Consider the following 12,556-nt stretch of genomic DNA (forward strand, 5'->3'; position numbering starts at 1 on the left):
TACTTAAAATACACCCAGAAAATTAAAATTTGTTTAATATGCGAAACGTGATTGTTTTTAAAATCCATTTTTTCTATAATTATTTGAATATTGATAGAATTTATAATGTTACAATTTATAATAACTTTGGCAGTCCGCGAAAGAAGACCACCATCGAGGAGCAGTGGGACCAGCAGGGCGCCTTCGAACTGATCTCCGTGGAGCAGGAGACGTACGAGAAGTACTTCTACGGCACCGAGCACTGGAACTACTTCACCAGCGACGAGGACCTGGGTCCGGTCATCCTGTCCATCAAGCAGGAGACGCTCAACGGACGGGATCAGTTCCGCATCCTAGTGCGCGCTGGATCCTACACGGTGCATGGACTGATACCGGCGTCCTGTGTGTTTGCCGATAGGTAAATAATAATACTCAATTTAATATTTTACATCATTCTATTATTTGCAAAAGTGGCATTTAAAAAAATATTATATAATTTATGATTTATTAACATTTTGCAGATATAATCGCGAAGAAGTAGTTAGATCTTTAGGTAAAGAAGTTAATTTAAATCCACCTTTAACGTTAGGACAATTACCCGACACGCCAGAGGAATTATTAAAATTAGATCAGGTAGTGTATTCGACTCATCGCAAAGTAAGAGTTTCTTAATCCACTAAATATTTTGGGTTTTCTTGATAGGTTTTTATAAAATCAGAGTTAAAAGTAGGCGTCATATTTGTCAAAGAGGATCAATATACCGAAGAACAAATTCTGGACAATAATGAAAATTCACCGCTCTTCGACGAGTTCCTCACGCTGCTGGGCGATCGAGTTCGGTTGCGCGGATTTGATAAATACAAAGGTGGCCTTGATACGGTGCACGACCTAACAGGTATGTTATAGGGGGCCTTTAAGTATTACTAAATATTTTTTGTATAATTTTTATATGCGTTTTGGTTATATGAAATATTACGATATGGTCACTGGCCTGAGTCTGTTTGCCTGTTTTAAATATTTAAATAATTTTATTTCAAGGTATTTGTTTAACAACATCATTTCTTAATATCAGTATTACTTTTTTTTGTAAATTATATTTCTGTATATAAGGTTATAAGAATATGCCGTTAAAAATACTAAGCATCACATCGTACACTAACAAATAAATAGGTAAAAGTTATGTATTTGTTAGTGTAGTTGTAAGCACAAATATTTGGTCTTTTCACCTATATTTAATTTTAAATTAAATTTTAAAGGTCTCTTTTCCGTCTACACGAACTGGCGCAACATCGAGATCATGTTCCATGTATCCACGTTGCTGCCCTATGAGAAGCATGATCCGCAGAAGCTCCAGAGGAAGCGACACATCGGCAACGACATCGTCTGCGTGGTTTTCCTGGAGGCGGATAACACCCGCTTCAGTCCCGCCTGCATCAAGAGCCACTTCCTGCACACATTTATACTGGTGAGTCTCGCCTTCAAAGATAGCAACTTATATAACTAGGGTCTTTTTGAGCATTTGATTTTTAAGGACAATTTTTAAATTTGTATGTCAAAATTAAGTGATGGTGATGGTCAGAAAATAATATTTAAGTTCAAATATTCGCATTGTAGTCATTTTTTAATATTTAAAAAAAAACTTTGTCCCCTTTTGGGGCAAGTAAATTTGGGTTTGAAAGATTTACAAACATTACAGATACTACCAGAGATTTTATTCACATAATTAGTTTTTATCGATTTCAAATGTGTTTTATTTAGTTATCACTTCGGTACTTGACTACTGAGTTCTCACCTTTTTCTTTCCTCCTGTTAAAAGGTTCGCGTGTCGGCCAGAATAAAACACAAGCCAACGCGATACGAGGTGTCCGTGGTGACTCGCGACGAGGTGGGTGCCTACAAACCCTACCTGTGGGAGCAGTCCGTGTTCGAGAAGGGACCCATGTTCCGGTGAGTTTCGCCCCCAATACACCCTTGAATATGCGACCTAAAAAACCGAAAAAAAATTAACATTTTAATAGAGAATGGCTGCTGACGAAGATCGTGAACGGGGAGAGGGCATCGTATTCGGCACCGAAATTCGCAAGGATGCAGGAGCGGACGCGATCGCAGATGCTCGAGGATCTGGTGATGAATCTATCGAATCACGCTGAAACCGGACAGATACCGAAGCCATATAGACGCGGCAGTTGGCGACCCATCGGTGAGGATGAATATATCAAAATGTTGCATGCCCGAGTCCTAGACAACAACACACACCACGAACAGCAGCAACAGTTGGCGCAGCAGCAACATATGCTGCACATGCAACAATTGCCAATGCCGACCCACAACATCTGCTGCTATTGCAATAGCAATGCTTTACCACACAACTACAACAACAACAACAACCAAAACAATCTGAACAGCAACATAACTGCCACACACAGACACAACAACAACAACAACAGCAATTACTCTGAGCAACAGCAACAACAAGTGCAACTGCAACATGAGAGCCAAGAGCAACAACAATTGCTGCAACACCATCTGCAACTTTCAACGTCGTCACTCACACACACATCGTGTTGTGCCATGTTGCATCTGTGTGCGAGGCATAGTATGTGGGCCACCACGCCCCCGACCACGCCTCACAGCCCCCGCTTTATCACGACCCCCTTTCTTTATGTCCCGCATGTTTTTTTGCCTGGTTGTGATGAATGACTTCTTAAAATTTACACCAACACAAAAAAAAAGGTAACAAATGCACATGGAAAAAAAACAATCGATTTTCTGTTTGCCCAATGGAAGCAACAGAAGCCATACCTCGTTGAATTTGTCATAAAATTTCATTTCTTTACAAAAAAAAAAAACAAAATGCTTTAAAAATGCAAATATTAAGCTAAAGTAGTAAAAAATCAGCTCTTGGTAATCGCACCATGAATTAATAAAAGCTTCTTGATTTCATTATTAATTGAGGTAGCCTATAGTTGACTAAGAAAAAATAAATAAATAAATCAAATAGCTTTATATAAGACTTGTGCATATTAATAAAAAAATGTAACATAAGTTCAGACATACATTTTAACAAACCGCCAGCTTCATTCATGCACTTATTCTTTGGAGGCCTTAAAGCAAATTGCCTAGATTTTATATTTTCAGTCAGACTTTAAGGAGATTTATAAACAAATCGCGGAAACAAATTGCAGACATTACTGGCAACCAAAAAAAAAAAGAGAAAATAGAAAAAAAGACATTTGCATTTGCTCCTTTGTGACACGGTTCCTGTACGAGTATGTTTGATTAATCGTTTTGTCTTGCTTTCGGTTGAACTTTCACCCGCAGAAAGAGGGAGATAGAAATGGGGGGAAAGGGAGAGGAAGAGGGAGAGAGAGAGGGAGAGGGAGTAGGAGATAGAGAGAGACTCACACACTGACATTTCCGCTTCCGCCATTAACACATCCGGCTGTGTTTGTGCCCACCGGAAACGTGCAGTCGTCGCTCGAAGCAATCTCTCCTCGCTCTCTATCTCTTTCCTCTACTATGCCCCTCTCTCTCTCTTTCTCTCCCCCCATTGAATCTTAGCTCCCCCGACAAGGACAATCTGCTCGTCCTTTATCTACACACACCGACACTTGTCCGGCCAAGAAATATTGTTCATGTCTGTGTTATTTTATCAGTGGGGGATATCTTTTGTTCCCACCCACTGACACCTACCACCACCACCCACCACCCACCAAACACCACCCACCAAACACCACCCACCCAAGGCTGCTGCTCGTTCGTGTTGTTGTCGATGTTGTTGATGTTGGCGGTGTGTCGTTGCTGTTTGTTGTAATTTTATTTGGATTTCTTGTTATTTATTTGTTGCTATTTGTTGCACCAGACAACACAAATCTAATTTGATTTATTCATGCACACTTACACATACACTTAGACTTCCCATCCACCCATCCACACACACACACTGAGAAAGGCCGGAAGTGATCCCCAAATGGGAACTATACATATTGAAATCATGCAAATTACCGCTCCTATATAGTTTGCCATTTCCATGCCAATGCGGTTGGGGAACTGCATAAATTTCGGTGCCTACATACACAGCTGTGCACAAAATAATGGCAGTGGGCCAACGAAATGTAATATAATCAAGTTTAGTTTAAAAATTTAGTTTATCAATGAACGCAATGAGAAAGGTTTCCATAATATTTCTGTTTCATTATAGAAATTATAATATTAATTTTAATATATAAATATTTGCATTACTATTCAAAATAAATTCTCTAGGATTTTTATAGTTCCACACATATTAAAAACACTTTTAATTTAGAAATATTTCTGACGCAAGGAAATATTTTAAAATAACATTGAAGGGGGTTTAAATTACATTTAAATTTGCTTTGTTATTTCTGTTTGTATAGATACATTCAAGAGCTACTCAATTTCTATAGTCACTGGAGACTTTATTGAAGCCATGTCTCAACAATTGTAATTATTCTATTGTGTTTGTCTATTGCAATCACCTTCATAAATTCCACTCAAAATGCAATAAAACCGCCCCCACATTGCCATTTGCTTCGAAGGCCTCGAAGCTATCTTTGAAACCATAAGGGTGGTGCCTTGACTAGCTCATAACAAACATGCCAGCTGCTTCCAGCATATGCGTATCTTTGATTAAAGTGTTGGTTGTGGAACTCATAGATTTATAAAAAAAATTCGTTCTTCCATATAAAATTCAATTCTGAAATTATATTGGGAAATTATCGGGGCTGCCACTGTTAAGATTTTTAAATCACTTGAAAAGACAAAGTATGCCACAATAAAATTTATACATAAAATAAATAAAAATGCATTTCACCTTATATTGTATTGACTTATACATTTATTAACACTCAACACCAGCATGTAATGTGCATGATATTTGACTTTCAAGGAAACTTCTTTCAGCGAATCTAATCCCAATACTTAAGCAATGATTTTAAAATTGAAAAACTTAAATTGCAAGATCCCCAGCTGATATGTAAAATCCATTTCAAATTTTTCCACAGGTCACATGAGACCCTCTTCGCCGCTACTCGATTCCGTTCGCGATCAGTTCGAGGACTACGACCAGCTGGCCAAGGATTTCACCCGCGTATTCCTGAACGAAGAACCATCGTGCCTGACCAACTCCCATCTATTCGATGTCGTCTTTCTGGTCGGCCAGTCAAAGCAAAAGGCACGATTTATCGGAGTTCGGGCAATCCTTGGAGTGCGCAGTCGTGTATTTCAGGTTAGTTGAGCTTAACAACAGCTTCATCAGTTAATAGTTAAAGCAAAGATTATTTGTGAGTGGTATACAAGACACGCACAACAGTGCGTATGAGTAATAATGATCAATAACTTATAATTTCAACTTCAATTGATAACTACTAGATATTTTGTGGTTCAGTGTGCAGTGAATAATGAAATTGTGTGTCGCTTATTTCTTTCAGGAAATGCTGTATGGCATTCAGACGGGATTCGGATCACCGCAGATTCCCGTGGCTGAGATCTTCGCCCGGCCAGCTCCATCGCTGGTATCGCCGCAGAACCAGAAGCCCAAGAGCAACAACTACCTGACCGTTCCCGATTCCGATTCCATCCGACCGAAAAGCGTTCCATCGTCGCCGATGGTGAAGCGGGCCTTTTCACGGCTGGGAACAATTACGGCCGGATGGGGCAGGTCCATAAGGAACAAGAACACCAACCAGCTGAATCCGGATGACAAGAAGAAGTGGATATCGTCGACAGATTGTTCGAGTAAGGGTTTTCAGTCGGTGCAATGCAACCATATCGATGCGTGTTCTTTTCTCTCCGCTCTCTTTTGTTCTCTTCTCTCCTCTCTCTCTCACTCTCTCTCTCTCTGATTTTCCACATTTCCACATTACGTATACGCCACCGTCTGCGTCCTTGCGTACTTAAAATCAAAAACCTTAACCTTGCAACTTTACTCGTACCTTATAATATATATATATATTTGCAACAACCAAAAACGCACGCCGCACATCTTTGCCTCAACCCAAAAAAAAAACTCTGCGTACTCGTACTCTTTACTCTACCCGATCTCAACTGACATATTTAAAATATATATATGTTATATATATATTTGTCCCGAACACTACTATAAATTTACGCCCGATTAATGTCTTGTGTGTCGACCGAACTGTAATGGTGGTGTACTACTACTTATTGTTGTGGCTTATTTCGTTACCCTTTGGTTCATCGCATAAAATATTCTGGACGTGGTTCTTTCGTTTGCTGAACTTTTGACAATGCATCCCTTGTACAATTGACCAAAAACCTGTGTTTTTAACGCATTCCCAAATTCCGTATTTATCTATACTGCACTTGATGTTATTTTTAATACACGTCATAAACAAATATATCATCTAAAAATCATAAACCCCATGGACGTATGTATGTGCTTAATGCCTATGCTTATTTCATTAACCTGTCAATGTACTTTTGAAATTGTTTTCTATAATTTATTTATTTTTAATTGTTTCTCTATGCTTTACACCGCACACGAAAATGAAACTTGACTCTTGTTGAATATAACAAATTTGCGTATACTTAATATGAATTCCCCATAAACATTTCTACATTCCACCTCCATTTCACCTCTACTCACCACAACTGCTTGCAATTTTACTGTTATGTGACTTTTTTTACAATTGGATTAAACACCAAACTGTTTTGAACTCATTTTTGACTTTCCCTAACTCTTTTACTACTTGACTTGCTCCTTGTTTATGCTATCCACTTCCAACGCCATATCTACAATCTATGCTATATATATCTCTGTCTCTCTCTCTCTCTCTTTATTATGTTATTCTCAACAAAAAACCTTAAACAACAAACGAAATAATTTAAATTAAACAACAAACAAAATTTGCCATTCTTTCATCTCATGTGACTCGCCAAACGCCTCACCACTCCCAAAAAAAAAACATAAAAAAATAATAATGATAAAATAAATCCCGCCACGTAACATAAACTTCTTAACTTAATGCCTTTGGTTTAATCAATTATTTTATTGCCGACTGACAAATGATTTGATTTCCCAATTATGATTTGCGGTTTTGTTTTGCAATCTAATTTTCGATTTTTGTTAATTTCGACGACTACCGATCACCAACTACCAACCTACCGACAACCGACTAACGATGACCGATAACCAATTGCCCGATAACCCACCCAACTCGATACCACCACCCATACTGGCGCCTGCAGACAGGGACAGCAAGGACAAGGATAAGGATAAGCCGGGCAACAACCAGCTGGCCGTGCCACGCCTCTCCGTCTGCGCCGACGCCCAAAAGGTCGACCGCGCCAAGTTGGCCCAAACCGAGTTCAACATCATCGAGTTCGATCCGGACACATTCCGCGTTCTACTCGACTATCTGCACACGGGCACCTGTCCGCTGACCTGCGTCTCCATACCAGGTGAAAAACTATACAGAATAAGAACGCGAATTCTTTAGCTCTTGTGTTATGTCAAAAAAGAGTAACTGTTTTGTACAACTGGCGATCTATACTATCTATCCCCGATCGATTAAAAAAATGAATTATGGTTTCGTAAAAAAAAAGATTTTTAAACTAGTTTTAAAAATAATTTCCGCATTTTTGACATGGGGTTACATTATTTTTGTTTTGAAAATGTTATAAATTTAAAGCTGTTAAAGCCATTTTATTTGCCAAAATAAGACCCAAAGTCAAAAGAGTTGCTATTTTGAAGAGCTAGCAACCTACACCATCCGTCCCCGATCGATTTAAAACAATAAATTTAGTTTTGACACACAAACTGAATTTTGAAAAACGTTTTTTGAAAAATTTATTTATGTCCAAATTTCAGACTTTTTTGTAAGGGGGTACATCATCATTTTTTGCAGAAAATTGAAAATCTGAAAAAATTTTAGCTGTGAATGCCATTCGATTGGAAATTTTATTACGAATTCAACGGTGTATGACATTCCACATTTTGACCATTATTTACCAGGGTTTTGACACAAAAACCAAGTTTTTAATGTGTTTTTTGGGATTTTTGGCGATTTTTCAAACAAAATTATTTCTGAAGAGTCTTTTTGTTGTAACTTTGCCAAAATAAGACCCAAATTCAAAAGAGTTGCTATTTTGAACAGCTAGCAACCTATATTATCCATCCCTGATCGATTGAAAACAATTAATTTAATTTTGACAAAAAAACCGAATTTTGAAAAACGTTTTTTGAAAAATTTATTTATGTCCGAATTTCTGACTTTTTTGTAAGGGGGTACATCATCAATTTTTGCAGAAATTTGAAATTCTGAAAAAATTTCAACTGTTAATGCCATTCGATTGGAAATTTTATTACGAATTCAACGGTGTATGACATTCCACATTTTGACCATTATTTGCAGGGTTTTGACACAAAAACCAAGTTTTTAATGTGTTTTTTGGGATTTTTGGCGATTTTTCAAACAAAATTATTTCTGAAAAGTCTTTTTGTTGTAACTTTGCCAAAATAAGACCCAAAGTCAAAAGAGTTGCTATTTTGAACAGCTAGCAACCTATATTATCCATACCTGATCGATTGAAAACAATTAATTTAATTTTGACAAAAAAACCGAATTTTGAAAAACGTTTTTTGAAAAATTTATTTATGTCCGAATTTCTGACTTTTTTGTAAGGGGGTACATCATCAATTTTTGCAGAAATTTGAAAATCTGAAAACATTTCAACTGTTAATGCCATTCGATTGGAAATTTTATTACGAATTCAACGGTGTATGACATTCTAACACTTGACCATTATTTCCCAGGGTTTTGACACAAAAACCAAGTTTTTAATGTGTTTTTTGGGATTTTTGGCGATTTTTCAAACAAAATTATTTCTGAAGAGTCTTTTTGTTGTAACTTTGCCAAAATAAGACCCAAAGTCAAAAGAGTTGCTATTTTGAACAGCTGTCAACCTATACCATCTATCCTTGATCGATTGATTTAAGTGTTTCTCGCAAACTCACATATCTTTTCAACGAATTTTACAGGTCTGCTGTGTGCCGCGGAGCACTACGACCTGCCGGAGCTGCTGCAGGCGTGCTTCCATCACTGCAAGCAATTTCTGCGCATCGAGGTGGTCTGCCCGATGCTCATCTCGCTGGAGAACTACTACTGGCGCTACACATCCGCCTCCGAGCTGGTCAACATGATCCTGTCGTTCGTGGAGAGCAAGGCGCACTCGCTGTTCAAGTGCCCAGAATTCCTGCATCTGTCGGAGTCGATGGTGCAGATGATCATGTGCCGGGAGCTGCAGACGCCCGAGATTCGCAAGTTCGAGGCGATGCTGGCGTGGGCCCAGCACAAGGTGGGCAAACTGAAGAACCATCCGAACAAGGACACCCAGTTCGAGTTCGAGTGCATTATGGAGCGGCTGACGCGCGATCTGAACCTGTGCCGGATCTCGCCCAGTGAACTGCTCACGGTCGTCCTGCCCTCCAAGTCAATGAAGAACGAACGCATCATGGAGACGCTCATGGTGCAGGTGAATCTGGGCACATACCGGATGCCCGAGTTGGATGCGTACCGTCAGCAGTTGCGCCAGCAGGAGTCCGCCGAGGCCACCATCCAGGTCCACCGGGGTGGATGAGACAGTAAGAATGTGAGTTTCGATTTGGAGCAGCAGCAGCAGCAACAGCAGCAGCAGCAGCAGCAGGAGTCGGATTCGGATGCCACAGTAGCCACAATAGCCACAGTAGCCAGTGCCCATTCAAATCACCAAAGCCACCCGCCACCTATCGATGCCCGTGCCTATGCCATGGCCTCCTTGGCCGCCGCCCTCGAGATGCAGCAGAATCAGCCACACGATGACGCCGACATGGAGGTGGAGCTGTATGCCAGCTTCGACAATGCCCCGAGTACGAGTCGCGTGGCCGCCCAAATGCAGGCCGCCAAGGAGGCGCGCCGCAAAAGATGGGCGGCCGATGGCGCCAGCGGGAGCAGCGGCGACGGCGGATGTGCCAGCGGCAGCAGCGGTCGACGTTACTAAATCCAGTGTGACTGAGTTTTGACATTGTAAGCCTACCTTTTTAGAAATTGGCCTTAAGTGAGTAGAATTTAAATAAAAAAAGCAGCTTAAGCCCGTTGGGAATTATAGCGTTGCAGAAGCAAAACACTTTTTTATTTGAGAACCGATTCTAAACATTAAAGTCAACATTTTTCTTAAAAATACAAATATAATGTAAAAAAATTAATTTTTATGGCGAATTTCTAAAATGTGGTTTTAGCTTTGTTTTGAATATAATGAGTGAATGGGAACAGTGATTGGGGGAGGCATTGTTTTTTTACCTAACATTTAAGTTCAGATAGGATACAACATTTTTTTTTTTAATGCACTTATTTTAAACAAATAAAAGCATTTCACAATACACTTCAATTGTGTTGGGTCACAAATTTTTGTTTTTTGTGTTTTAAATGTTTTAAATAAAATAAATAGCTTGATAGTAACCTCAAGTTAAATCTTAATGCTTTGGCGCCCGCGGATGGATATTTTTCATTTATTATGTAACGTTGAACGTTGTTAATTTTGCAGAAGGACCAAAGTGAAGATTTTGGAAATTATATTTTCATACCTAGATAGATTTTTGGTACTTATCGAATTTGTATGGTTACTTTCCATTCTTAGATAGGTATTTGATTATTGGCAATTATCGAATTTTCTAAAAATGCTGCCCATCACTGTGTGAGTGTGTGAATGACCTTGTGTGCTTGTCTTTTTTTTTAATCCGTTTAACCCACCGCTCGTGAAGGCGCCCAAACCATCCAAATCGAAACTGACATTGTTAACTCTTACATTCACCCCGGAATGACGAGAGCCCCCGATTTTTGGGGGAAATAGAGAGAGCGGAGGGAGACGGCGGCCCAAAATCCCACCCCCTCCCGCCCCCTCCCTCTACGAAAACAAAAAAGATAATGGTGGAGCAGCCAGGCAAAGCATAAGCATTTTCGACAAGTATTACCCAAACATATAATATATATGTGTACGTTGTATGATCGTCTTAAGAAGGAATGTGTAGACTAGTCTGTTAAGGAACCACTGTGGCATTCGATTTTTGATACCCACACAATCGAAGAAAACCAAAAAAAAATAAAAAACAAAAAAAAAATACAGCAAGGAAAAAGCTTTGCAAAAAAAAGTGAAAAACCGGAAAAGAAAACAAAAAACAAACGCTTACTGATGTAAAACAAAGACTTAAAACAAAAAAAAAACCAAACCAAATTAAAATGAATATAAACCAATTTTTTTAATCAACGTTATTGAACAATGTAAGCAGAACAAAACTCCTTTCACCCTTTTCCAGCTCCCTCAATAAAAACCATTTTAATAACTAAGAAACTATATATGATGTACTTAAATGTTCAAGAGAATTGCAAGCATAATCTAACTGTTTAAAGACGTTTTTTTGTATTGTCTGTTAATTTGTTACTACCAAAAAGGGCAAGAAAACATACATAAATAAGTATCTACATTTCAAGACAAGTTGGCTTGTTCTCCTGTACATTAAACACACGGTAACTATAGTTATACTTAACTGTAAAGTAACCAATTCTTGCTATTACAAGAAAAGAGAGAGTCCAGTAAACCAGAAATACCGATACATAAGTGCAATATCTAAGTGTATGTTTGTATAACCATTGAAGTACTTGACCTAAGAACATATGAAAAAACCTATAAGAAGAGATTACAACCGAAAAAAATCCCTAAAAACCTGAAGAAAAATCCAAAACCAAGTAACCCATGTGTTAAAAAAAAGGTTCATTAATAATCCGAAAAAACAGCAGAATTTTTTTAGGAAAGACAAATATTATCCAAGTAAGAGTTCCCGCAAATACCACAGTGTAACACAAAAAAAAAAGTGAAAAATAAGAAGCCAAAGTAAAGATCGTTTTGTAAATCCCCTGGGAAATGAGTCAATCCCTAACTATAGTTTGTGTGCCCAAAACCACATCTCCACCCAGACAAAAACAGCATTTTATTTTGTAATTTACCTAAGGGACTTGCTTTTGCCCTTCGTGAATTCTTCAGTTGCCACAAAAAGCCCAGTTTTTTTTTAATCAATAAAAGTAGACAAGGCAAAATCTGATGCAACAAGAAAACTAAATGTAAACGGCAGCATTTCCAAAAGGGTTTCACTTAAATGTTCAAAGACGCATATATCAAAATTCAATGTCTAAACTGTACAACCATGTTTATCAAATGTCTGGCAGGTCATACATACATATGTAAGCATAAGTGTAAGCAATTAAAATGTAAAACCCTAAAAACGCAAACAGGCAAAGAAAAAAAACAAAATCAATAACCAAAATACATAAATAATTAAACGCTTTCAGTGTGCAAAAAAAAACGGAGTAACTGTAAATGTTAAAAATCAAACAGGACTAAAACTAACGATAACTAACTAGGAACTACAAACAGTCTTGGAAAATAGAAAAAAGGTGAACAAATTTTCAGGACTGCTTTTAAAAATGACAAAATAATTGAAAACTCTTTAAAGTAAAATATAAAAAGAGATGGCCGAATGCCATTAAACTCAAAAGATAGTTAT

General features: G+C 38.2%; 1 protein-coding gene across 6 annotated transcripts in view; it reads left to right on the forward strand.

Moving 5' to 3' along the window:
- Positions 1 to 12,297, forward strand: part of LOC108149984 — a 101,723-nt gene extending 89,426 nt beyond the window's left edge. For 3 of the 6 annotated variants that reach the window (XM_017277909.2, XM_017277911.2, XM_017277912.2), the window contains 10 exons: positions 134 to 397; positions 501 to 612; positions 682 to 874; positions 1,236 to 1,444; positions 1,796 to 1,926; positions 1,998 to 2,179; positions 5,004 to 5,227; positions 5,430 to 5,736; positions 7,210 to 7,422; positions 9,002 to 9,695. In XM_017277909.2, coding sequence (XP_017133398.1) covers positions 134 to 397; positions 501 to 612; positions 682 to 874; positions 1,236 to 1,444; positions 1,796 to 1,926; positions 1,998 to 2,179; positions 5,004 to 5,227; positions 5,430 to 5,736; positions 7,210 to 7,422; positions 9,002 to 9,600 — 2,434 coding nt within the window. In that variant the 3' untranslated portion in view covers positions 9,601 to 9,695. The other 3 variants (XM_017277913.2, XM_017277910.2, XR_001774653.2) reach the window with 3 other exon arrangements.
- The last annotated feature ends 259 nt before the right edge of the window (positions 12,298 to 12,556 follow it).

Source organism: Drosophila elegans, unplaced genomic scaffold (genome assembly GCF_018152505.1).
Source record: "Drosophila elegans isolate 14027-0461.03 unplaced genomic scaffold, ASM1815250v1 contig_149, whole genome shotgun sequence".
NCBI lineage: Eukaryota > Metazoa > Arthropoda > Insecta > Diptera > Drosophilidae > Drosophila > Drosophila elegans.